Raw genomic sequence first — 27,866 nt, 5'->3', positions numbered from 1 at the left:
CAGTTCAGCTTTAAGCAAACCATTCCTTTACTTCCTTCAATTCCTTACTAAAGCAGGCCATATATGGGTTGAATTACGAATGATTTGTTGATCAATAAATTCCTGCTTTTTGTAATCAAATGATGCCACCATTGATTTCAAAATTCAACCAACCAAGCCTTCACCTCCTGTTGTTACAAAAAAGAAAATTAGTGGCCGGAAATCTTCTCTTTCAAGGTCATAGCTCATGAGTATTTCCTTTAATGATTAGATTTCTCGCAAATTTGAGATTTGTTCCTTTTCTTTAACCACTTTCTTACCGGGCACTTAAACCCCCCTCCTGCCCAGACCAATTTTCAGCACTGATGCACTTTGAATGACAATTACGTGGTCATACAACACTGTACCCAAATAAAAATATATTTTTTTTTCCCACAAATAGAGCTTTCTTTTGGTGGTATTTAATCACAGATGGGATTTTTATTTTTTGCTAAACAAACAAAAAAAGATGGAAAATTTTGAAAAAATAAAAATCATGTTTAATAGTTTGTTATAAAATTTTGCAAACAGGTAATTTTTCATTGATATGCGATGATGAGACAGCACTGGTGGACACTGATGGGCACTAATAGGCACAGTTAAGGTGGCACTGATGGGGACAGATAAGTCGGTACTGATGGGCCCGGATGGGTGGTACGAATGGGCACTGATAGGTACCACTGATATATGGCAGTGATAGGTGACACTGATGTGCAGCAGCACTATCCAGGCACTGACAGGTGGCACTGGTGGGCACTGGTAGGCGGCACAGGGGAGCTGGGGCACATCGCAGTGATCGGGACTTATGTCCCGCTCACTGCCGCCGGTGATCGGATTTTTTTTCTCCTCTCGCTATCAGCGCGAGGAGGAAAAATAGCCAATTACCGGCTGTGTTGACATCACGTTATCAGCTGTCATTGGCTGACAGCTGATCACATGGTAAGGGGTCAGGATCGACCCCTTACTCCGATCTGTGATCCAGCGAGTCTCTCAGACTCGCTGATCACAGTGCGCGCCCTTCAGGGGGCGCACAGACCACTTGTGCACGGGACGACATCAATAGACGTCATCCTGGCAATGCAAGTCCACGCTGTAACTGTCATTCGGCTATAGCGCGGATCTCTAGAGGTTGGAAGTCAGAACTTACCCTCCCCTGGAAGTTGCCAGCCTACCTCCTCCTAAAACTCGTAGGAATACAAATGCTGATATTTAATTCACTGCACCACACTGAAGCAGTGCATAGACCTAAATAAAGTTTACTTTTGTGACCTACTAATAAAGTGAAGAAAAGTAAACAATGTTTTCAATGACCGTCTTTCACAGACTACATGTAGTCATGTGGGTTGGTGTGAATGAGCCCTGAGATGTCCCTCAGGATGTAGGACACTGTACAGATTGACAGTGGATGGTGGGTATCAGAACGCAGAGCGCTCCAGCATCCACATCTAGAATTGTGCGACACCAGAGATGATCTACCTTAAAATCTGGACCAAAGCAGAAGGGTCTGGTATGAATTTTAGGAAGACTCCATGTCAGTTTTTCCTTTTTTTTTTACATGTACAGCAAAAGTGGCATATATAAAACAAAAAGCTGTTCACTTATCCCTGCGAGCTTTCCTTATTTTCTAAATAATGCAATGGGGACCCCCAGAAATACATACCAGACCCTCATCTACCTTGACGAGGTTTGGGCATATATTTTGGAGGGGTCCCCATTGCTTTATTTACAAAATAGAGGAACCCTTTAAGGTGCCGCCCCTAATTAATTTCCATTGGTGACACTTATGATATTGGGGTTGATTGCCATGGACTTCACTAAGGTGGTCAGGCTGGTTGTACCCAACTTAAATGATCGATCAACTTGGTACATTCAGCCTGCCCATACACTATTCAAAACATCTATGGCCAGCCTAATGGTGAGAGGGGCTTAAAGGGGTATGGTTTAAGAACGCCTAAGTCTACATTACTGTGGGTCAAAAGTGCATAAGACGCAGAGTGCAGAGGCCAAAAGTAAGTAAAGCACAGAGTGCCTTCCAAAACATATTCCTCCCTCCATCCAATACAAGCCTCCACCCTCATAATTAAGCATGGCCTAGCTGGAGTCCAGGCTGAGGCTACCATTCATCCACCTTCATGCACATGGGTTTGCTTCATGATGTATGGCTTATGGACCTCTTCCTTTGACATTAGGTGAAGCATGTCACCTCTCCAACACCCCCCTGATTAGGCAGTGGCCAACACACTCATGTGACCAGTCGTGTACCAGGCTGCATTTAGAGGTGGCTGCCAGTAGAGGTGGAAAACAGCAAGTGCCATTGGTGTCAGTTGCTGCCGATTTACTTATTTAGACATGTAATAAAATGGGTCCTCAAGGATCTAGACACATAATTGTAACCACTTTTTAACCATAACAATAGAAACAAAAGAAGAAAAATAAATAAAAAATAAGGCACCCACACCAGAGGGAGCTGTGGGAATATAGGAATATGATTAAAATAATACAATAAAAACTCAGGATTTTATTGTACCATACTGATTTACTTAGCCATGGGGCATCGCCTCCTCTGTCTCCACAATAAAACCGTGTGCACAGGGTAGCTGCTCCTCCTGAATGCTCACTCCGTCCCTTGCCCCGGCACCGTACCCTAGTGCAGTGTTGACTTACCATCTCCAGGTCCAGGTATGCACTGCAGCCAAGTCACCACTGAAAAGAACAGAAAGGCAGGGAATAATCCATATCCTTACCTCTCGTGTAAACCGTGTGCTCAAGCTCAAAGAGGAGACCACGTGATATGGGCATGTAAAATCATTAGTAACCCCAGATACAGCCAGGGGAGGACACACTTCTCCTGTTCCAGGCCTATCACAGAAATGTTGCCAAGATGGATTACCCTGCAGCCACCCAGGATGGAGACATTATTGAAGCTGGACAGAAATCACGGACACATTCTTTTAACTGGAGACAAAATGGGGTACACTTTATTTTCTGGCTACAGCCCCCTAAAGTTGGGGACTGTCACCTGAAACTGAGAACAACCGGTCAACCTAGGATAGGTGATACTGTAATGTTATGTAGAAAAACGTGTCATAGACTTTAAACAGGCTGCATGCAGAGGGGCTGGTCTTTGTACCTGTGACTTCCGAGTGCACTACACAGCAGCTACATAGCCCTGTGTGCAAGAGGCCTTAGCCCCCGTTCACACCAAATCATGACTTTGAAATCATGTGACTTCACTTGAATTTGCACCAATTTAAAGCGACTTTCAGTGCGACTTGGCTGACATCCGTGCGACTTCATGCAGATGTCTATGCAAGTCGTACCTGAAATATAAAAAAAAAATAAAAAAAAATAAATAGTGTAGGAACCCTTTTTCAAATCGGGGTGGCACCACAAAGTCATCGTATAAAGGTTATATTGCTGACAAAAGGGTGCGGCTTCTCATGGGATTTGGACCTGTCAAAACACATGACAAGTCACACCGGTGTGAACAGGAGCTAATAATTAAGTTTGTGAAAAGATGGCCAACAAAAACACACACACACACAAACAAAATAATTTTTTTACAACTTTTTATTGCATTAGTAAAGTTTGTAAATATACAGACATTACATTACAATGGCATAATAATAAAAAAATGAAAACAAAACAACTTTCACTCTCTCCCAGTGTTAAAAACACCAGTTTTTATTTTTATTTTTTGAATCATGGCAAGATTTTACTATCTAAATACTTACATTTTGGTAAAATTCCAGTATTGTCATGTTTAAAGGGTAACGTCACTGGGAAAATCAGTAAGCCAATTAAACAAGTAGGAAATGACATATCTGGGGGGCGTTCTGTACACCATCTGTGTACAAAACAACTCCAGGTAGCCATACTGCATTTTACAGAAAGATACAGCGGCTGCAGATTGAAAAGGAAAGGCAATTTTTAATAACATTCAATTACAATATGACATGTGTCACAATTATGTACGTTATAGTATTATTTTTTTTCTCCCACGATAGTGGAGTTACCCTTTAATGATAGTAGAAATGAAATGTATATCCACATTGTTGTCAAATACCCCCCGGCCACAAAAAATGTCCTTACCATGTATCTTTTCATACGATCTGGACAATCAAAAAACTCAGATCACTTACAGTATCTCCATTACATTCCATCGTTATCTATATAACAATCCTAGAACCCAGGGGTCTCCAAACTTTTCAAAGTAAAGGGACAGTTTACTGGCCTTCAGGCTTGTAAGGGCCCAGAATGTGGCCAGTGGGAACACAAAACGCCTCAACATCGGTGAAAGAAAGCAATGCCACATCATTGGTATCAGTTGTAGTAGTAGTGCCCCAAGGGCCAGATAAAGACTGGTAAAGGGCCGCATCTGGCCCTGGGGCCACAGTTTTGAGACCCCTGCTCTAACTCAAAGCAACTATTCTTCCTAACATGGGTCAGCCAATAAATGATGAAGCACTATTGGCTGCTGTGCTTTACTGTAAAGCATTGCTCTAAGTACTTTTATTACATAAGAACCCAAAATGTCAAGCACATTTAAAAACTGCAATAATACTTCATCAGGGTCTAAATAGCAGTGCATAAAAGTTAATTGTGCGGATTTAACTGAACAGTATTGCATTATACAGGTTTTTCATTCCCTTTCATGTATGATATATATATATATATATAGGCGATTATAATGATTTCTGTAATGGTGTTATTTTGTGCTAATTAGTGGAGGAAAATATATAAATATATTTGTGTAAATCTGATGAACCTATTTTTTATTTCAAGATTTTCTTTCATAATGGTTGAAAATGAAAAAACAAAAACAAAAAACACTTTCTAAACACAAATTATATGTTCCAAAATACAACTAGTAATTTAAATAAGTAACTTATCTGCACGTCATAATAAAACAATATTCAAATATTATATAGAGCATGCAAAACTAAAACTGTTGGTGAGTGGGCCATGCTATAAGATCAAGCAATGAAATGCATCTTTTCAGATTATATTACAGTAGCGATAACACTATACATGTGCATGACCATGTATATACGTCACAGCCAGTATTCCTAGAACATGAAATATGGGAGGGTCTTGGATCTATAGGAGGTCTGGATTTAAATTCTGTGCTGCTCCAGACCTCTTCAAACATTACCACCCCCCTTGACCACGTTTGCTGGCGACTTTGTTTCCAGCACCTTGAATTAAAAATAAAAAGTAAGGTTATAAACATATAACCTTTAGTACATATTCCTCCTTCTATGCTTGCATTCTACTGCAGGAGGCAGATTAAATGAGAATAAGCCTGCTTCCATCTGAAAATTTACACCCGCCACCCTAAGCCACAGTCTATGTCAGCTTCCCACATATTTGCGATTGGATCAAGGAAGATACGCCAAACATTAGGAAGCCATAGCAACCCACATTTTCTGATTTCAGACTCCCGCAGATGGGTAGTACATCTTTACAGGTTCTGTACATGTATTGCACATGTAAAAAAAAAGTGATATTTCCAGAATGGGAAGTCGGAGAGATGGTCTGCAGTATGGGATCTTTACCTTTAGTCTACTGTCACACTGGGGCATTAGCGGTAAAGCGCCGCCATTTTTAGTGGTGCTTTACTGTTTTAGTGGCGCTATTCGGCTGCTAGCGGGGCACTTTTAGCTCCTGCTAGCGGCCGAAAAAGGGTTAAAACCACAGTGGCGCTTTGGCGACGCTGCCTATTCATTTCAATGGGCAGGGGCGATTTAAGAGCAGTGTATACACTGCTCCTACAGCGCTGCAAAAATGCTGCCTACAGGATTTTTTTTTATTGTTCTGCAAGCACACCGCTCCAGTGTGAAAGCACTCTGGCTTTTACACTGGAGTGAGAGGAGAGGCTCTTTACAGGTGGTATTTTTAGCGGTATAGCGTGAAAAAAACACTACTCCTTAAGTGCACCAACTTGCATAGAATGCTGGATAGCAAAAAAAATGCTTGGTGGCAGCTGGACTTTTGTTCTGTCCAAGAACAGATTGGTAGACTGCAACTAGTAATATAAACTGTTAAAGACTAAAGCTTAAATCTTATACGTTATAAAATACAGGGTATGTGTAGGGTATGTATTGTGAAAGCAAGTAAAACATATAAAAAACAGGTCTATCTGATGGCTCTCTGCCCGTGACTGTACAAATTAAAAAGATAGTCAGTCAATCACAACATGCATAATATAAATGGTAAAAAAAATAAAAAAAAGAGCCAATTGTTTAACAGAGTATGCATGCATGTATGTATTGCATAATGCAAATGTATGCAGAAGTTGCAATAATGTAGACATGGACTTCAGAGGACTACTTAAAATGACACTAGACCGCCATGGCATCTGGATCACACCAACAAAATGCCACTCAGTCCTGCAGAAACTCTATAGAGCAAACATAGAACATTAAAAACGCCCACAAAAGGTACAGCCATTTACTTGGAATTGGACTTAATCTATAAAGCAATGTTAACAGTGATCATGGTGCAACGTGTAGTAATGCACAGCAACCCCATAACTTTTCAAATGGGTAAAGCCAGGTTTGTAAAAAAAAAAAAAAAATTGTCATTATTTGCCATAAGTTACTACACTTTGCTGCCTTACTGAAAATACCATATACTGTATGTATTTTAGAGTAAAAAAAAATAAAAATAAATCATAGATATAAGGTAATGGCATGACACAATATTAGGCACAGTCTCATAACAATCATGAAGAGCAATAAGCATGTATAGCATAGCAATTTCTATTTGATATATCTGTAGTCTACAGGCTGCAGCTTTTTTTATATTTTAATTAATAAAGATTAATTGAGGCAGTAGTAATAATGAACCCAATGTGTTCATTGTCTAAAAAAATAATTTAAATATTTGTCAGAAGAAAGTAGACAAACTGTATTTGTGTGCATTGATTGATCATTCAGACACCTAGAAATAACATTTAACCATTCATTAATAATCATTAAAAATAAAAAAAAAATATTTGAATTTAATGGGGTTTTCCATTTGAAAAGAAAGATGTGGAATTCTGTTACCCATTGTGCAATTACACGTTGGCATCTGAATCTGATAAAGGAGGAATATAATGGTCTAGCTTGTGATTGGTTCTTTCAGGGAAATAGCTAAGAAGAATGGCGATAATTTTCCAGAATAACCAATTGGCAGTATACACATTTTATGAGCATTAGGGTAAAACTGTTGGCTTATTACAGAAACGCAATTTCTATAAAAATATAGTTCTGAAAAATATCCCCTTCTTTTGCTGCGCATGGGTAATCTAACATTCACCATTAGCCCAGGGTCACACTGCTCAGACATGAAAGTCGCAGGTCTTCCAATCTGACTTTTCCCTGCAACTTCAGTCCCACTTTGATCCGACTTCTATGCCATAGAGTGTAAAAAGTCAGACCAAAGTATTGCAGGAACCTTTAATGTCATACGACTTGTGCTCTCACAAGTCAGATCCCATGTAGCACCACTGGGCCTGGAGGCTGGGTTCACACTGGTATGTCACAAGTGTCGTTTCAACTTTGCCCTGAGACATCGGCCCTACATCCATCCGACTTGAATGAACAGGATACTATTTTGCTCTGACTTTGAGATATTCTGACTTGTCCTTTGATCAATTAAAACAATCCCAGTGTGACATAAATCCCTTTTCCTGCTGCTGTAATCACCATGTCAGATGTCACAAGAATGATAGTTAGGACGACGTTTCGACTTTGATCCGACTTCAATGATAAAGAATGGGCTGAAAATGGACCAAAGTAGCGCAGGAACCTTTTTCAAAGTCGGACCAATTAAGACGGCTCTCAAAGTCGGAGCGTATTTCGCACCAGTGTGAACCAGGCCTAAAGCAGAGTAGGACATGCTCATATTTTTAAGTAGCACCACTTATACAAACTCAAAGATTCAGACAAAACTAATATTTCAGTTTTTCTTACAGGATAAATAGCTGAAATAGCCGAATGCTTCTTTCATCTCTTGGATACTTTGGGAGTTGAAGAACAGTACCCAATTCTAACTTTCTACAACAGCCACTGTGATGGGGTCTTACTATACCTCAAATTCTTATGATGTATACAGCAAATGTAATTAGTCCCCCCTCCCACATCTGCAGGAGTGGAGAGACTTTAGAAAGACCCCAAGGTGGGACAAAGCTTGTGGCTGGAATCCTTGGTATAAAAGAGGAACATGAGTTATTCAACCCATCAAAGTCTACTAAATGTTGACATAAAGTGGAGTGACATTTCTGGTAAGGCATTCGTCCTATGTCTGCATCTAGCTGGGTGGGTTATAGAAAATGTTTGTCGTACTTTGCCATAGTCACATATATTCAGATAAACCTCACTCGTCCTAATAATGAGTGTTCTGCATGACCGGTCTATGACATAGATTATTGGTCATTGCAGGAACTGAATGTGAATTGCAAAAGGTCAAAGCAGGAGCATACAAGAATTATGCTCTCAGATTATTATTATACAGGATTTCTATAGCACCAACAGTTTGCTCAGCACTTTACAACTCAGATCATCAACGCTGAACAGAATATCCTGCAACCAAGGTGCAATTAAAAAAAAAAAAAAAAAAAAGGAGTCTTCAGTACATTCCAAAACTTACAAGCAAAAAGCATTTTGCATTCGTCACGCAAAGCAGGCTCCACTCGTCAACACTTTGACCTGTTTATAAAAATACTGGCTTCTTCATAAGAAACTTTAAACTTTTCTTTACAGCACATTTACTCAGAAAGGAGTTCAAGTTAAAATCTATAAAATATATTTCTCTCATCAGATTACGTACTCTTTTGAGAAATTTGTATTTACATTATGTGGTGTGCAACTGTTTATTAATAGTCTGGCCTATGCCTGAGCCTCTGCCTTCCCCCCTTCCACTTCACTGAAGAGCAGCTTCCGGAAGATTCCAGCATAGAATGGTCCATATACTTGTTTGTTAAAATTTACAATGTTGGCATAGTGAAATCCAATGAACTCCATTTCCTTGCGAACCTTTGCGAGTCCCCCAGGGATTACGGGAATGCGCTTGTATGGATAGGGAAGACAGAGGAATGTTGTCACATACTCCTGGGTCCGTTTATCTAAAAAAAAATAATAGATATTATTTGACTGGATGATGTTAGTTAATACATTATAACAGATGCAGATGGATGCTTAATACAGAACTTTACACAACAGTTTAATAACAATTGCTGTTCTTTAACAAAAGAACATACAGTACATTCCACATTAACAATTTTATGCTACCAAAATTAGTGTACCGTCAACTGCCTCCAGCATTGCTCCTGTATCTTCTTGTTGGAGGCTACTATTTTGTTGAAGCCCAGAGCAGTCAGTTCCTGACTGAGAACTCTTTACCTCTCCTTCAGCTCAAAAACAATATGCCACTTTCTGTAGTTAAAATATGCACATTTTATTGACACAGCCTCGATTATATGTCTTGGCTCAGCTAGAGGAGAAGGCTGACAGAAGCTTCATAGTACTGAAGTTCACAGGCTGCTGCCACTGCCGGAAAGTAGGGGAGCGGTGTTTATCGGAAAAGTGGAGAATTGTACTTTCACTATCCTTTAAAACAGAAATAAAGAAACAAGCAGGTAACCCTTGCAGTGCAGGTACAGCCCACTGCAAGGGAGGGCTTTAAAATTTTCCTCTTGTAAAACTATGCAACTAATCTCCCATGCAGTTATCTTGTCCCACATAGCACTACATGTCCCTACCATGCTTCCTAAAATGTTAAACGGTCTTAGTCAGCCAACACACTTCCTGATTAAAAAAAAAAAAAAAAAAAAAAAAAAAAATCAAGCCCACATGACATCATGCATATTGAACCTCTACTATGACTACTTCTAAAAATAAAAAAGATCCTCAAAACTATGGGGCGCACCAGGCCTTAAAGCGGTTGTATGCTCATTTTTTTTACTTTTACCTACAGGAAAGCCTATAATAAGGCTTACCTGTAGGTAAAAAAAAATATCTCCTAAACCTGTACGGTTTAGGAGATATTCCCCTCGGTATGCGCCGCTGACTGCAGCAGCGCATGCGCACAAGGGGATTCTCGGCTGAAAGTCCGGCAGTGGCCGGACTCGGCCGGGATGAGATCTCCCGCACGCATGCGCGGGAGTGACGATATCGCGGCTCCGGCCACTCACAGCACCGGAGCCACGATACCCGGAAGAAACGCAGAGGGAGCATGTCAGCTCCCTCGGCGTGGATCGGGCCAGATGTCGGGGCCTTGTTCTAAGGTAAGTATTTCATAATGAGCTAGTATGCGGTGCATACTAGCTCATTATGCCTTTTGCTTTGCAGGTGGTAAAAAAAAAAAAAAAACACATTAGCGGGTTTACTACCGCTTTAAGCTGCACTCCTTTTGGAATAAAAATGCCAAAGGCATATATAAAATATCTACAGTGGGATTTTAGCTGAGTAAGGGTCATGTAAAGACTAACCTGCCTCTCTGGGATGGAAATGGAGGATAGAGAATTCCCATTAACAGTATTATTTTGTTCTACTTTATAGTGTTTTAAAAGTATAAAATATTGGCATTTAATATTCAAAAACTCACCAATCAAGGTGTAAATGGGATGATCTTTCTCAGTAAGGCTACAAATCTGCCCCATTAGGACAGACTCATCCTCACTGCTTAATGGAGGTAGATCTCTCTCTGTCAGTGACTTGTTCATCTCGAAGCATATTTTAGTACTCAGTGCATAGAGAGCCTCTTTCAAGTTAAAATGTCTGTAAGGTTAAGGAGAAATAAAACAAAAACAAACAAAAAATTTTTTATTGAATACATTTTAGATTTACGCTTCACCCTTTGATCATTTTTATTACATCTTGATAGGCATCAAATAATGATGCACAAATAAGACCAGTTACTAAATGTTTTTATATGCTGCATTAGGATCAATTAAAAAGGTAACAAGTAACCCCCTCTACCTTAGCATGCCCATTTAAAGTCTTGGGCACACAGCCATCAATTTATCATTGCTTCATGTGTGGTTAAAACATTAAATGCCCATTAGAACTACAGAAAGAACAAAAGGTCTCAATGTAAAGATCCCTATTCTACCATTGTCCTCAGATAGGTCTCCTGTCCCCATTCAGGTCCAAGATCAGTTCATAAAAACTTTTATACGATACATGTTTTGCCAAAAAAACATGACTGGTTGGGGTAAAAGTTGCATGCCTCTAGCACTACACTGTTCAGTAGTAAAGCTGGCCACTAGAGATGGCCCAAACACTCCCCCTTTGTTTGCAGCAGAATTCCTGAACAGGGAAAAAGTTCTAACCCGAACAGCGAACCCCACTGAAGTCTATGGGAAAAAAAAAGTGTCAAACACAACACACACAGAGTTTTTGACAATTCCTTTATTAAAAAAAAAACAAAAAAAAAAATAAAATAAAAAAAAGTTGGCCACACGAACACTATAGATTATTAAATAAACATTCAAACAAATATTTGTACGAATATTGGTTTGAAAATTAGAAAATCAAACAAACGTTCCCAAAATGAAAAATCTAGAACTCTTGAAAATTTTATCTCTGCCCCCCCAAAAACCCCAAAGCATGTTTGCGCCCCATGTTGATGGAGAAGAGGGCCTCACAACAGTGGTGGGTGGTTGTGGGGGTCTGTGGGTGGGGAGCTTATCGGAATCTGGAAGTGCCCTTTAACAAAGGGGCCTCCAGATAAAAATAAAAAAAAAAGTGTCCCCCGATGTAAATCCATCATCAATCATACAGCACAAAGTCTGGCTGACTACTGCAGGCTCTGCCGTTTGACAGTTCTTATATAGGTAAGGGTCAGGGTCAACTGGCAGCACTGCCCCCTTATGACATTGCCGACCCAGCATGCATCAGTCTGACGTTAGAAGGGGCGGTGCCACCAGGTGACATAGCCAGGTGGCCCCGTACCTTACCTATAGAAGAGCTGTCAAACAGGGGAGCCTGTAGTAGGCAGCCAACCTTCATGTCGGTGGGAGCGTTTTATTATTTTTATCTTTTCCGGGTGCGGCGTGATTAATGATGGATTTATATCAGGGGACACTTTTTTTTATCTGGAGGCCCCCTTGTTAAAGGGGGCTTAAAGATTCCGATAAGCTCCCCACCCACAGACCCCCACAACCACCGACTACGGTTGTGGGGAATCTGGGGATGAGGCCCTCTTCTCCATCAACATGGGGACAACGTGCTTTGGGGTTGGGGGCAGAGACAACATTTTCAAAAGTTCTAGATTTTTCATTTTGGGAACGTTTGTTTGATTTTCTAATGTCAAACCAATGTTCGTGCAAATATTTGTTTGAATGTTCATTTAATAATCTATAGTGTGGCCAACTTTATCCCATATTTCTTGTAGTAAAAAATATCAAACATGCCTGTAAGCTTTACTATTTTTTCTCAACATCCTTTTACTATTCTTTTGCTTACCTGCTGCTAGCGCCTTGAAGCAATACAGCTGAAATATCTTTAACTTGGTCAATGAATGCAGTAGTGCTAGAAGGACCCATGACATTCTGAGTAATGAGACACACGCAAGCTACAAGTTTAACTTGATGTAGCTTGTACTTTAAATCAAGAATGCGCAAGTCATCTGTAATCAGCGTCTAAAGAAAAACAAGAAAAAAGGATCACAACACATAATTAAAAATAAATAAAAAAGTGATGATTGATAATATAAATCTACAAAAATATAACTTCAACAGTAGCTTACCTCTGGCACAGCACTGTCATAGTCCAAATCCAGAAGTTTAGCAAAACCACTATTAAGCACCAGGGTTGGACTCAGGTTATCTACAGACTCGCCGTTTACTTTGGTTGCATTTTCTTCGGACTTTGCTTCTGCTGCATGTTTAAGAGATTGCTGAATCCATTTGGTGGTTTGACTGAGTGCATCTAAAAGGAAGATCCATATACAGTACATGATCATCACATTGTTCTACTTTTCAATCTTTGTGACCAGTTTACCAAAAAAAAAAGACACCAAACATGCAATTTTTCCCAGGTTTACAAATTTAAAGGGGGTTTATTCACTTTTGCATTTAAAGTGTTTCTCCTTTTAGTAATGGAAAGGCCCTTGGCATTTAGTTTACCACAGTCCTCAACATGGCACAAGCAATCTGCCACTTACTGTAGCCACTCTGTCAGCTGTCTAAGGCTGGGTTTACACATATGCGGCTACGGTTCGCAGTCTGGAGCGTTTGTTCACCGGTTTAGGTGCATTTTTTTTGTTACCCGAATTTGTACCTAAACCAGACCCAAAAACACACAGGACCCTTTTTAAAACCGCGGCCGCCCCCCACATGTGTGAACCGGCTTCATTGAAAGCTGGTCACATTCACATGTTATGCGAACTGGATGCGGTTAAAAATGCATTCCAATTCACATGTGTGAACCCAGCCTAAAGTTGCCTACAGACATAAAATAGAATGATATGTGGTCCATCGAGTCTGTGCTTTTCCTTGTATTGGAATGAGTGTGCATTTTTTATACACCGTGCAGACAATCCAAAAGATTGAGTACACTATAGTATTCGGTAATCATAATCTAACCCGATTGACCAACTATACCTCTGACATTGGTCTACACAGACTGCATAGGGTCTGTACAGCTGTGATTGGACACCAGATGGGCATAAATGTGATGGGTAATGTGGCAGGACACTTATCACAGAAAAGAAGGAAACATTTCCAAGGTTCCCTGTGAAAAGTGGAAAAACCCCTTTTAAAAGAGAACAGAGACAGATTGCTATCATGAAATGACACAATCAGGGTCACACTTACCAGGAGATTTCTCAAGGATGTCTTGAAATTTTTCTCTTTCATAATCAGCTAACTGTCGCTGAAGCTGTGGTCTAACATTCTGAATAGTGTAATTAACCATATCCATTTTCATGAGGTCCAGAACATGAAAGACATCCCTGAAGAATATCAAGAAAAGTTAGGTTGAAACATTTTAACAGGAAGAGAAATTAAAACAGAAATCAAAGTAACTTGGTTCATACTCATGGCAGCCTCCGGCCATCCAGTAACTTGTGGACCAACCATAGGAATACAGTGCATCCAGAAAGTATTCACAGCGCTTCACTTTTTTCCACATTTTGTGTTCTAGATTTATTCCAAAATGTACTAAATTCATAATTTTCCTCAAAATTCTACAAACAATACCCCATAGTGACAACGTAAAAGAAGTTTAACTGCTTCTGGATCAGCCGCCACAGTTTCACTGTAGCAGGTTGGCTCCCCTGCGTGAAACCACGTTACTGTACGTGGTGTCGCGGGATCCGCTGCACAGAGGGGGTGCCGATGCTCCTGGCCCATAGTCACAACACACGCCGGCCACGAGCGATCGTGACCAGGAGACACAGAACAGGGATGAGTGTGTGTAAACACACACTTCCCTGTTCTGTTCTGACAGGAGTGACAGATCATGTGTTCCTATTAGCTAGGAACCACGATCCATCACTTCTTCTAGTTAGTCCCCTCTCCCTTCAGTTAGAATCACCTCCCACGGAACAGTTAACCCCTTTACCGCCCCCTAGTGTTAACCCCTTCACTGCCAGTGACATTTTTACAGTAATCAATGCATTTTTAAATCGCACTGGTTCACTGTATTAATGTCAGTGGTTCCAAAAATGTGTTAAAATTGTCTCGATGTGTCCGCCATAATGTTGCAGTCACGATAAAAAAAAAAAAAAAAGTATAATAATAATCATAATAATATTATGATTATTATAATAAAAATGCTATAAATCTATCCCCTATTTTGTAGATGCTATAACTTTTGCGCAAACCAGTCAATATACGCTTATTGCATTTTTTTTTACCAAAAATACGTAGCAGAAAACATATCGGCCTAAACTGAGGAAAATTTTCTCTCTTCTATATATTTTTGGGGGATATTTATTATAGCAAAAAGTAAAAAATAATGTTTTTTTTAAAATTGTCGCTCTTTTTTTGTTTATAGCGCAAAAAATAAAACCACATAATGTATGTGAAAAAATATGACAAGTATTACAGTGCTCATGTGCATACAAAGTGTCCTGCTGTGCTTCTAATCAATAGAAGTATTCCATGCAATCACAAAAACAACTTTGTAAGTGTTCAAATGTGCCCTCCCTTCAGGTAGTGAACGCTCACCTTAGAGCGTGCGACTTAGTGACTAAGCGAAGTCTAAACACGCATTAGAACCTCTTCTGGGCTCAGAAGGGGAAAACTGCATCCAGGGCTCCTCAGTGAAATACCTCAGTTTTTATGTAAAAATAAAAGTGCTTGATAGTATAGTAACAGAAAAAATTAAAACAAATAAGAATTCAACAACTAAAGAGTAGAATCAGACTGGTTATGGGATACAAGACAAAGATATGCTGTAGCTAGAGCTTCTCCCTATGGAACTCGGTATCTGCAGGCCTCATGGGTATGGAGGATAATCAGGGGGTCCACGACTTCCACTACAGGTTGTATATGTGCATGGTATCCATGATAGTATGGAATATTTTCTCCATAAGTTGGATAGCAGACATTCGCCTAAGAACCTGATCCCAGGGGACTCCTGGAGTACGCCAGAACAAGGCGATGCACCAATGGGCCGCACTAAATAATATATGGGAACGTTTTTGTTCTGGGGGGGGGATTTCGGCGAATAGAAGGCCCATTTGGTGAGTAATAGTGATCTGTACACTGGTGATCTCCGCCACCTTGGCTGTGGCTTGTTTCCACAGGTCTCTCAGGACAGTACAACTCCAAAAGATATGGAGGTGGGTCCCCCTCTCAAGGCAACCTCTAAAGCAGTTCTCAGAAATGGCAGGGAAGAATCTATGCAACTTAGCAGGTGTATAGTACCATCTGGTATGAAGCTTCACCACCGTCTCCTGCACCGCCACAGACTTTGCACATTTATGCATGTTAGATACCCTATTAGACCACTCCTCTGGGGTTTCTACAAGTCCAGTTTCTTCCTCCCAACCAATCATGGCAGTAGACTTGTCAGGGAGGCTCAATCCACCCAAGTAGTCATATAGTAAAGAAACTGTACCCCTGCCTCTAGACGAGGGGCCACACAAAACTTCAAATGCATTAGTGGGGATGGCCTCGGACCTGGGGAAGTGGGAATTGAAAAAATGTCCGATTTGCAGGTATTTAAAGAATTCTCATCCGGGTATGGAGTGAGACAATTGTAGGGATGAGAAAGAGTGAATCACTCCCCCCTTCTGAAGATAGCCCAAGGTGACCAGGTCCCTATATATCCAAGTTGTAAATGCATTGGGGTTAGGGAATGCTGTGGAAAATGAGGGGTTACCAATAAATGTGGCTCACCTAAGGAATGTAGGAACAAAGCAGTGTTTCTTCTTATATAAGGACCATAGATGTAGGGATTGGCCTACTATTGCGTTGTGTGGGGAGATATCCTTAGGGCGTATTGGTCCAATGCAAACCGGTAAAAAGTATGGGGAGCTGCTGTATTTTAAACCGACCCAATATCTTTTATTTTTGATAAGATCATATTTATAGCAACGCGTAGTATTTACTCATTTATGTTTGCACGATCTGGAAGAAGGTGCTCTGGTCAGATGAGACAAAAAAAAAATTTAGTTTTTTTTCCCAAAAGCAAAACACTATGTGTGGTGGAAAACAAACACTGCACATCACCCTGAACACACCATCCCCACCGTAAAACATGGTGGTAGCAGCATCATGTTGTGGGGATGCTTTTCTTCAGCAGGGACAGGAAAGCTGGTCAGAGTTGATGGGAAGATGGATGGAGCCAAACACAGGGCAATCTTAGAAGAAAACCTGTTAGAGACTGGAAAAGACTTGAGACTGGGAAGGAGGTTAACCTTCCAGCAGGACAACGACTGTAAACATTCAGCCAGAGCTACAATGGAATCGTTTAGAGCAAAGCATATTCATGTGAATGGCCCAGTCAAAGTCTAGACCTAAATCCAATTGAGAATCTGTGGCAAGACTTGAAAATTGCTGTTCATACACTCTCTCTATCCAATCTGACAGAGCTTGAGCTATTTTGCCAAGAAGAATGGGCAAAAATGTCACTCTACAGATGTGCAAAGCTGGTAGACACATCCCAAAAAGACTTGCAGCTGTAATTGCAGCAAAAAGGTGGTTCTACAAAGTATTGACTCAGGGGGCTGAATACAAATGCATGCCACACATTTCAGGTTAATAAAATAAGTTTACATTTTTGGTTAGCATGACAAAACGTGTAAAATTTCAAGGGGTAGGAATACTTTCCAGGCACTGTAAGTATTCACGGCCTTTGCTCAATACTTGGTTGAAGCACCTTTGGCACAAATTACAGCCTCAAGTCTTTTTGAGTATGATGCTACAAGCTTGGCACGCCTATTTTTGGCCCGTTTTTCCCATTGTTCTGGTTGGATGGGCTGCGTTGATGCACAGCCATTTTCACATCTCTCCAGAGATGTTCAATTGGGTTCAAGTCTGGGCCACTCAAGGATATTCACAGATTTGTCCCATAGCCACTCCTTTGTTATCTTGGCTGTGTGCTTAGGGTCGTTGCCCTGATAGATGAACCTTTACCCCAGTCTGGAGGTCCAGAGCGCTCTGGAGCAGGTTTTCATCAAGGATGGCTTTGTACATAGCTGCATTCATCTTTCTCTCGATCCCGACTAGTCTCCCAGTTCCTGCCGCTGAAAAACATCCCCACAGCATGATGCTGCCACCACCACCATGCTTCATTGTAGGGTTAGTATTGGCTAGGTGATGAGCGGTGCCTGGTTTCCTACAGACATAACGCTTGCCATTCAGGCCAAAGCATTCAATCTTTGTTGCATCAGACCAGAGAATTTTGTTTCTCACGATCTGAGAGTCCTTCAGGTGGCTTTTGGCAAACTCCAGGCAGGCTTTCATATGCCTTTTGCTGAGGATCGGCTTCCGTCTGGCCACTCTACTATACAGGCCTGATTAGCAGAGTGCTGTGTAGATGGTTGTTCTTCTGAAACTTCTCCTCTCTCTACAGAGAAAGCTGGAGCTCTTTCAGAGTGACTAAGGCCCTTCTACCCTGGTTGCTCAGTTAGGCTGGGCAGCCTGCTCTAGGAAGAGTCCTGGTGGTTCCAAACTTCTTCCATTTATGGATGATGAAGGCCACTGTGCTCATTGGGACCTTCAATGCTGCAGATATTTTTCTGTACCCTTCCCCAGATCTGTGCTTCGATAAAATCCTGTCTTGGAGGTCTACAGACAGTTCCTTGGACTTCATGGCTTGGTTTATGCTCTGACATGCACTGTTAACTGTGGGACCTTATATAGACGGGTGTGTGCCTTTCCAAATCATGTCCAATCAACTAAATTTACCACAGGTGGATGCCAATCAAGTTGCAGGAACAATCCCAAGGATGATCAGTGGAAACAGGATGGACTCAATCTCCATTTTGAGTGTCATGGCAAAGGCTTGAATACTTATGTACATGTGATTTTTCAAATTTTTTATTTTTAATAAATTTGCAAATATTTCAAACTTTTTTCATGTTGTCATTATGGGGTATGGTTTGTAGAATCTTGAGGAAACAATGAATTGAATTCATGGCTGTCATCCCCCTCCAGTCTATAGCTCTCCCTCTGTCTCATCCAACTATGCTTGTTTTATTACCATTGCCATTTACGCAAGAGTGTGTGTGGGTGTTCTTTTTTCCTTTCCCACAGAAATTTTCACTTTTCTTAACATTCTGCTAAAACGTTTGTGAATCAGTACCGCTAGGACCTTGAAGAAGGGGACATACCCGAAAGCTTGTGCTGAACAGTTTTTGTTAGTGCAAATAAAAAAAGTAACATGGACAGTACTCAACTGTTTCTGTCACAAATGCACTAATACAGCTACAATCACCTCGAACAAGATGGAATAAGGCTGTAACAGAACAAAATGTGGAAAAAGTGAAGCGCTGTGAACACTCTCCTGGTGCACTGTAAATGGGGCCAAAGTTTGCATGCCCACCAGAAAGAGGACCTGGCTGAAATATTTTTCTAGCAAAATCTGTTTGGTGCTGGGCAGGGCACAGTGAGGTTCACAGGATTGGAAAAAATAAAAATAAAAAAAGTACATATTTCGCCATGCTGCCTTCACTTAGGATGTTGGCAGATTTATTTAACCACTTTTCGCCCCCGACACCGATGACAGAGGAGCGGTGCGGCTCTCGTTCCGGGAGGACTTCATATGACAGTGCCCGATCTCTATAAGGTGCTAATGATGCGGCTCCTCATCCATGTGATCGGCTCTATCCAATCACAGCTGGCCACATGCAAATGGGGAAGTGCCGTTAATTGGCTCTCCTTGCATCACACTGACAGAGTGGGGAGACCAGGGCAGGCAATCAGTGCCCTGATTACAGTAAAGCCCTCAGGGTGCCCATCAGTGACACCATTCAGTGTCCATCAGTGACTGCTCATCAGTGCTGCCCATCAATGCCACTTATCAGTGCGGCATCAGTGCAGCCCCGTCGGTGCACATCAGCGAAGGAGAAAAATTACTTATTTACAAAATTTACTAACAGAAACTAAGAAAAACTTTTTTTCCCCCCTTCAAAGTTGATCTTTTTGTTTTGTAAAAAATAAAAAACCCAGCAGGGAAAAAATACTACCAAAAGAAAGATCTATTTGTGTGAAGAGAATGATTAAAAATTCATTTGGGTACAGTGTTGCATGACTGCGCAATTGTCATTCAAAGTGCAACAGAGCTGAAAACTGAAAAATGGCCTGGGCAGGAAGGGGCTGAAAGTTCCCAGTATTGAAGTAGTTAAAGGGCAGTTCCACTAAAAGTGACATAACAGGGGAGATTTACTAAAACTGAAACACTCAAAATCTAGTGCAGCTGTGCACAGTAACCAATCATCTTCTAACTTCAACTTGTTCAATTAAGCTTTGACAATAAAACATGGAAGCTGATTGGTTTCTATGCAGAGCTGCACCAGATTTTGTACTCCCCAGTTTTAGTAAATCCCCCCCCGCCCCCCCCCCCCCCAATGTATCTCTTCCTCCCAAGCCATGAACATGATTGAAAGCAACTGGTTTCATATCGCATTCTATGCGCCCAAATCCATGTTCTTCTTAGTTACTAGTTGCACTCATTACTGCTCCTATTCATATTGCATTGGTATGATCTTAAAATGTTGTATTTTTCCTGCTGGTTCAATTTACGACATTTGCATGAATTTTCTTAAAAATGAATACAAATCTTTGTGAAATAAAAGCGACATAATGTAAAAAGATTTTGGGAGGAGTTCCATGAGTGCTTCTATCTTTTTGCGTTATATTGTACTGCGTCTTCGGAGAAGACATTTGTACTGCCAGGGAGTGGTGAAAGCACAGGAAGGGGTGAGCTGTATACCTTTGTTTTTTTTCTTTGTAAACTAAAAAGGGCCATTGTCCTTTAGGAAACAATATTCAAACTCGCAAGATTTGATTGGACAGATATTTGTTTGATCTTGGCCCACTCAAAATAATAGAATTAGTCATCCTTTCCCTCATTGCCTAGGAGTACCGCTGAAAAGCATGATGGACACCGAGCTTGATTCGCATAGGACAAAAATAAACCTGCAGCTCTCCTAACACTTCTTAAATATGGTTGAGCTCAACACTATTAATAGATAAGCACTTGGGCTTTCTGAATTCAGGGAATGACCTTTGGGGCAGATGAAAACTAACTAGCTCAAAAGAACTTTCCATTGATCTTATCAGTTTGTAACACAAGAGAGAGCCAGCTTTGTATCCCAAGTGTTATATATTGTGCGTTGTGTGCTCTTACCTTTTCATTTATTCAGCACATACAGAAAATAGGCTGTATTAGGGCCAGTTCACACTGGTACAATGTCAAAGATCGCATGCGAATTTTCACTGCAGTGCAAATCACAGCCGATCTCTGTGTGACGCGATTTCAGCCATGATTTTATAGCTGAATTTGCATCAAACTCACCACGGGACCTTTTTTTGTTTTTTTTTTGTCCGTGAACACCTATGCGATCCGATTCCTGTTTGAAACCTGGGGGTGTCATTAGTTTTTACCTGACACTCTCAGAAGTTCACATAGGGCGGTGTGAACTGCTGCTGGGAGACAAGCAATGTGGGAACCCGCAGTGGATTCGCAGGGTTCCCGCATCGCAACTGTGTGAACCGGCTCTTATAACTGAATGTCAGACCATTTTGAACTGGAATCTCAGTCTAGCTAGCTACCCATCACATGCTTGTCTTGTAGACTCCAGCATGAAAGAACACCTGTCATGAAAGAAGTGTGGAGGTTGCCATTGCGGGCCTTCCTCTGAAAATGCTAGTTGCCTGGCTGTTTGACTTCAGTATTTTTGAATCACAGACCTGGAACAAGCATGCTGTGAGTGTCAGCATTCCTGATCTTTATACCTGTTCAAGTCAAAAGCTTAACCTTGAAGCTAAAGAATTAGCATGACAGCTAGAAAACAAAACATTTTAAAATGGAAAGGTCAGCTGTTGGAACTTCTGTTATTCTCACATGGAAGGTATACTTTAAAAAGACAGACTATTTTAACAACAAACTTCCCATATCATTTTTTGATCAGTTAACATATTTATTTAGGTGTAAAACCTCCCTTGATTAGACATCCAAAGGTGCTGAAACTGCTGCTGAGTGCCGCCATCTTGAATATGATGTTAACAGTCCCAGAGTGGTCACTCAAGTGATGCTCTAAAGCCATCCTAGAAGAGCGAGTGGACCCCCATTTAAAACCTAAAGTAGGTGGACCTGTGAAGTCTGGTGCAAGATTCTTGCTACCAGCCATTTAAAAAGTGGTGAAAAAAACAGTATTAAACCCAAAAGCAAACATTTATTTTACTGCAGCTTACCAATTCGATGATTTGATCACTGCATTGGTTTTCTTTTTTAAGCTTACGTTCTTCTATTTTCACCGCTCCTCCCAGGACCTCCTGCTCTCTAGCTCCCTTGTTATCTCCTCCCATGCTCACCTTCAAGGCTTCTCCAGAGCCTCTCCCATCCTCTGGAACTCCCTGCCCCAGTATATGCGATCAGCCCCTACCCTGTCCACCTTTAGGAGATCCCTGAAACCTCATTTATTCTGGGAAGCCTATCCCACACCCACCTAACTGTCCCTGAGCCACTCCCATCAAATCATTCTCTGCAGCTATTACCTTTTGCACCACCCCCTCCCTTTAGAATGTAAGCTCTATGAGCAGAGCCCTCCTGTACCTTTTGTATTGAACTGTACTGCAATTGTGTTGTCCCCACCTATACATTGTAAAGTGCTGCATAAACTGCTGGCACTATATAAATCTTGAATAATAATTATAAACACATACACACCACAACCTCTATGACAAAGCACACATGCACACTTTATTAGAAGGACAAGCAGTTTTAAAATTGTAGGGGCATTATCACACCTCAGTAACGAGAGACCTCTAGGAAAGTCAAACAAAAGATAATATAAAACAGTTATTTAGATTTGTCCAGACAAATTTTTGGCCAGCAAAGTACTTTTAAAGGATAAGTTCACCTTTCAGAAAATATAGTAAATGCACATTTATTATGTTTTCTTAAAGAAGCATGCAAAGATTGCACCCATGATCAGTGGATTGTGGGTGCAATGTCAGGCTGCTGCAGACACGTCCTCAAGCTTTCTACTCCTACCTCTGTATGGGCTGTTAGAAAGCTGGAGGAAGTGTCTGGACTATGCAGGCGTTCATCAGCGCCGGCATAGTCCATTCAGAGCTACAAGTCCCTCTCATGTGGCAGACAGGACCTGTAGTTTCTCCATTCACAGATCCCTGAATGAATGATGAAGCTGTGCGGGCTAAGCCCTGGCACAGTCACGTCAATTTTGAATGTGACAGTGACTGCGGGGGTAGAAGAACCCCTGTTTGCTGTCACAGGGATGTGGGGGCTCGGGGGGGGGGGGGGGTGGTGCTGGAACATGTTACACCCCAAAACTGAACTTAGACTTTAATAACCTTGCTCAGCTATGGGGTCTGGGATACTTAGAAATTTGCTAGTCGAATAAGTTGATGAACCTAGTTGCCACCATTTTTGCAGATGGCAACATTCCCTCTGATCCACTAGAACTGCTAGCCTTATCTTCAGGCATCCTAAATTAAAAAAAAAAAAAAAACACTACTACGTTGATGACAAAGTAATATTGTAATAAGTATACATATTTTAAACAAATAGGACCATAAGACTGAATGAGATTGAACTAACCTCAACATTTGCACAATGTCACCAGTGGCTTTCAACTTTTTTACGTCTTCATCTCTGACTGGAGCACATAATTTTCCCATTATGTTAATAATATAACTTCCAAGTTTGGGGAGATCAACTGCATTATGCTCCGCTTGCTGCCTTATTAGGTCCACATCTAAAACTTCACAGATCTGGGTCCGTAGTCTGTTTGTACCCCGCGATAGAAAGGAAAGCAAGATCTGCAATACAGAAATTATAACGTTATAAAATGTTGAAAATGCTAAAAAAAAAAAAAAAAAAAAAAAAAAAAAAAATTATAATAATAATAATATCCCACCATTGCCCAAAAAGATAAATTAGAGCTGAAAATGCCAAATGGCAATGGATGTACTGTATATCTGTCTACTACTGGTTTACAAGACCAAAATCCACATTGCAGAAAGCTTGATGTGACTTTTAGTAGAGTTGGAGGAAGCAGGCAATTCAGCCATATATACCCGTATATTTAACCAAACAGGATTTTTGTTTGCGCTGTTTGAAAAAATTAAAGTGGAACTTTAGACAGGAAAATTAAGTCCTGGTAGAGCACTTCATGCTGGCTTTTACTGTTTAACCACTTGGGCGCCTTCACGGCCAGAGCATTTTTTTGCTATTTAGCACTGCGCTACTTTAACTGGCATTTGCTGGGTCATGCTACACTGTATGCAAATTGCATTTTTATAATTTTTTCACACAGAGCTTATTTTTGGTGGTATTTGATTACCACTGGGTTTTTTATTATATAAATGAAAAAAAAAAAAAAAAAAAAACATTATATAAAAATGTGTGATAATAAAAAAAATATATATATTTTGTGTGTGTGTGTGTGTGTGCGCGCGCGCGCGTGCGTGTGTGTGTATACCAAAATTCTAAATGTCTTCATAAATGTAGGCTAAAATGCTACATGTCAAAAAAATAAAAATCCCAATAAGTGTATATTAATTGGTTTGTGTGAAAGTTTTAGTGTCTATAAATGACGGTATATGTACACTAGAATTTACACAGCTTTGAAGCTATACTAGTAATGGCAGTGAGCAGCAACTTACAGTGGGACTGTGATAGTGTGGCGAGTAATCTGGTGCTAACAGACCCTCGCTGGGAGGTACACTGACATCAATGACGACACTAATACAGTGATCAGATATAACAATGTACACTTTATTAATGACACTGGCTAGGAAGGGGTTAACATCAAGGGGCAAACTGTGTGCCTAAAGTGTGTAATATATGCTGCTTTTACTAAAAGATCCGGCAGTTTTTTTAAGAAAACAGCCAAATCGCTGATCTTTCTATGGAGCCGTGTGCATTTGTAAACACAGGACTCTGCTGTGATTGGCTACAGCCGATCTCAGACATAAATCATTGGCTGGGACCTGCTGACAAAATCTTGCTGTAGCCAGCGACAGTGCGGGTTAGCAGAAGTGCACACATGCGCGCCCCTAACTCGCAACAGGCTGAATCACGTACATGTATGTGACCCAGCCTGCCCATGCCCCCCACCCACTGTAAATGTACTGTGGGCGGGCGGGAACTGGTTAGAATCAAATAAGGCCCCATGTCTCCCTGCTCTGCACATTCTCATTTTCTTTCTGTTCTCGACACTGTGCCTAGAATCAGAACTACTGAAGGCCGATTAGCTGACAGCTTTAAGATTTGCAGTTCCTTAAGAGGAAAGAAAGGAACAGGAATGAATGGCTGTGTGGAGGAAACACAGATCAGGAAGGGAGAAAATAAATAAATAAAATAAAAAGCAGAGAGGGGACCCCAGACAAACTGCTGCCAGCGAAAAAAATAAAAAATAAAAAAAAGGGAGTTAACGTGGCTGTAAACCTCAGACACGAAAAATGAGCAAAGCATATCCCTACATAGTGTGTCTCAGTTAAAAGTACCAAGAGTAATTTCTGTCTGTTGCTTAATTTCTCTGTCTGCATGAATCACTGACAAGTTTCTCTGACATCTAGAGAAGAAGAAAAAAAAAAAAAAAAAAAAAAAAAAAAAAAGGTGGGGGGGGGGGGGGTCCTTTTCCCTCCAATCAGCTCTCAGAGCTCTCCTCACTGAGCACAGCAGAGTGTAACTTCAGTAAGTGAAAGAGGCCAAAGGAAGGGACTGCTCTGGGCTTCAACAAAATGGCAGCCTCCAGCAAGAAGAAACAGGAGCAATGCTGGAGGCATATGGCAGGGCACTCTAATTTTGGTAGCATAATTATAATTGTGGTATGCACTTTTTTTGTTAAAGAACATTAACTGGTATCAAATTGTTATGGGTAAAGTTCCACTTTAAAATACAGCAGTAAAAACTTACCTCTTTTATCTCATCAAAAAGTTTGATTGCATGTTCATACTGGGGAGGATCTTCTTTAAGTTCTGACTCCAAACAGTCCCAGAATGCTTTGTGTACAATCTCCTTTACTCTCCTTTCTAAGCTGTTAAACATATCAGTGACAAAGGGGGTTATAATACACGTTTAGAATTTCCCAGCAAGACAAAAAAAAAAAGTGATTTTTTTAATGTCATCTCTCATTTTCTGTCTCTCAGAAATTCAGGCTGTACTTGTTAGACCTGTTCAATCTTCTTTACAGTTTAAAACATAGAAGAAACGTCAGGCAGAATTGGGTCAGCAGAATAGCGAAGCATAATAAAAGCCTCTTTTACCTACAGGCAATCAAGGGGGGTGTTTTGATGGGGAAAATATTGACCTTAGGCTGGCCATACACTTAATACATTTTGACCAGTTCCTAATGAAGTGGCTGAAATGTAAGCCAGGGATGCTCCTGTTAGTACCTTCCCGTTTGACATCCTTCAATCTGAAATCAAAGGAGTTGGGTGGAAAAGCCACGAGCGTCAACTGCAGAATACAATAGCCGGCAAGAGAGATTCTCTCATCCATGCTGTTTAGTGTGGATAGCGGAATTGGTCAATTCAATCTGCGGGGTGAAAGAGAAATTTTACTGTGCATGTTCAGCTTAAAAGCAGAGTTCCAGCCTGGATGAAAAAAATAAAATAATAAATTAAAAGTCAGCAGCTATAAATATTGTAGCTGCTGACTCTTAATATAAGGCCCACGATGTCAGCACCCAAAGCCAACCCGTCATTCGGCTTTGGCATCCTAACTAACGGGAAACAGTAAGTGAAGCCTTGCGGCTTCACAGCCGGTTTCCTGCGGTGCGACTCACGCATTCTGAACGGTCCCGTCTGACACACACACACACACACACACACACACACACACACACACACACACATCCCAGAAGGCAACGAGGGGAAGGAAAAAAACAGTGGAAGTGAAGTACGTCGCCGCAGCGCCGTGGGACAGAAGTCCCAAAGAAAATATAAAGATATGGGAAGGGAAAAAAAATAATATCCACAAACGAAGGGGGGGGGGGGGGTTGGGTTGGGTGGGCTTGCGTTTTGTAAGGAGTTACATTTTTGCCTGGAACTCCGCTTTAAGAGTAGAATTAAGGAGACTCTGAGTTCCCTAAACATACACTATATTGCCAAAAGTATTGGGATGCCTGCCTTTACACGCATGAAATTTAATGGCATCCCAGTCTTAGTCCGTAGGGTTCTATATTGAGTTGGCCCACTCTTTGCAGCTATAACAGCTTCAACTCTTCTTGGAAGGCTGTCCACAAGGTTTAGGAGTGTGTCTATGGGAATGTTTGACCATTCTTCCAGAAGCGCATTTGTGAGGTCAGGCACTGATGTTGAACGGGAAGGCCTGGTTTACCCTATAATCTTATCGGTGTGTGTTAATGATTTAGAATCCTTGTCTCTCAGTATATTTTGTAATTAAGCACATGGGGCAGCCACAGCAGCTTGTTCCATATGCAACTTATGCCTCTTGGTGACATTTCTTATGTCGTAGGTTCTGGCTGACAGAAGACAGCAGACCCAAGTTGGCCATGCATGGCTCGAATTTCATCTGATTCCTGCTGAACTATTCTAAAATTTGAGCTATGGGTGGCACTGTCAGCACCACAAAATTAAAAAAATTTGCCAAGACAGATGGAAACTTATCGTCTAAAAAGTGAATGCATCCGATAAGGTACAGTCGTTGTTCGGGTATTACAGGGGAAGGAGCCATGTTCTGACGTCACCCGCTGTCATCCTGGACCTTCATGCCTAAGGTGTCTGCACCTATTGGCGCTGTTTTTTTGAAGCCCATGCAAGTAGCCATTTGTTTGTTAAATAAAGCTGTTTTAAAAGGAAATCAACAGTGTGCACTAAGATTTGGCTTCTCTATTAATACTATACCCCTGGGATATCAAACGGTGGATCTGGATCCTGTTCGGAGATCATACACATATGGGACATGCGTTGTTGACCATCTGTTAGCTCAGTGGTCCACCCCTAGAGGTGAGCGAAGCGAGTTTGCTGGAGGTGAAGAGAAAGTCACCCTTGCATTGAAATTTCTTACTGGGACTCTTTGCTTGCCGGGACTGTTAGTCCACCTTTTGCTTTTGTTTGTATTTATATGGACTTTTTATTATATATGGAATATTTTAATGAGCCCTAAATTTGCACTGCACTACTTTGTATAATATTGTCTGTTGGATTATGTGAAAAATCTTTTAGTGTTCAGCTGCATTTTATCTCT

General features: G+C 41.0%; 1 protein-coding gene across 2 annotated transcripts in view; it reads right to left on the bottom strand.

The window, feature by feature from the left end:
- Positions 1–3,570: 3,570 nt before the first annotated feature.
- The window catches only part of TCP11L2 (t-complex 11 like 2), a 39,919-nt gene continuing 15,623 nt past the window's right edge, over positions 3,571–27,866 (bottom strand). For both annotated transcript variants that reach the window (XM_077472311.1, XM_077472312.1), the window contains 7 exons: positions 25,572–25,692; positions 23,250–23,470; positions 13,826–13,962; positions 12,757–12,938; positions 12,474–12,649; positions 10,612–10,784; positions 3,571–9,130 (listed from right to left, as the gene is read on the bottom strand). In XM_077472311.1, coding sequence (XP_077328437.1) covers positions 8,895–9,130; positions 10,612–10,784; positions 12,474–12,649; positions 12,757–12,938; positions 13,826–13,962; positions 23,250–23,470; positions 25,572–25,692 — 1,246 coding nt within the window. In that variant the 3' untranslated portion in view covers positions 3,571–8,894. The remainder of the gene's footprint in view (positions 9,131–10,611; positions 10,785–12,473; positions 12,650–12,756; positions 12,939–13,825; positions 13,963–23,249; positions 23,471–25,571; positions 25,693–27,866) is intronic.

The sequence above is a fragment of the Lithobates pipiens genome, unplaced genomic scaffold, assembly GCF_037356315.1.
Source record: "Lithobates pipiens isolate NorthernLeopardFrog02 unplaced genomic scaffold, aLitPip1_a1.2 Scaffold_8, whole genome shotgun sequence".
Lineage (NCBI taxonomy): Eukaryota > Metazoa > Chordata > Amphibia > Anura > Ranidae > Lithobates > Lithobates pipiens.
The sequence above is the reverse complement of the archived record's forward strand: the minus strand, read 5'-3'. Positions and strand labels throughout refer to the sequence as shown.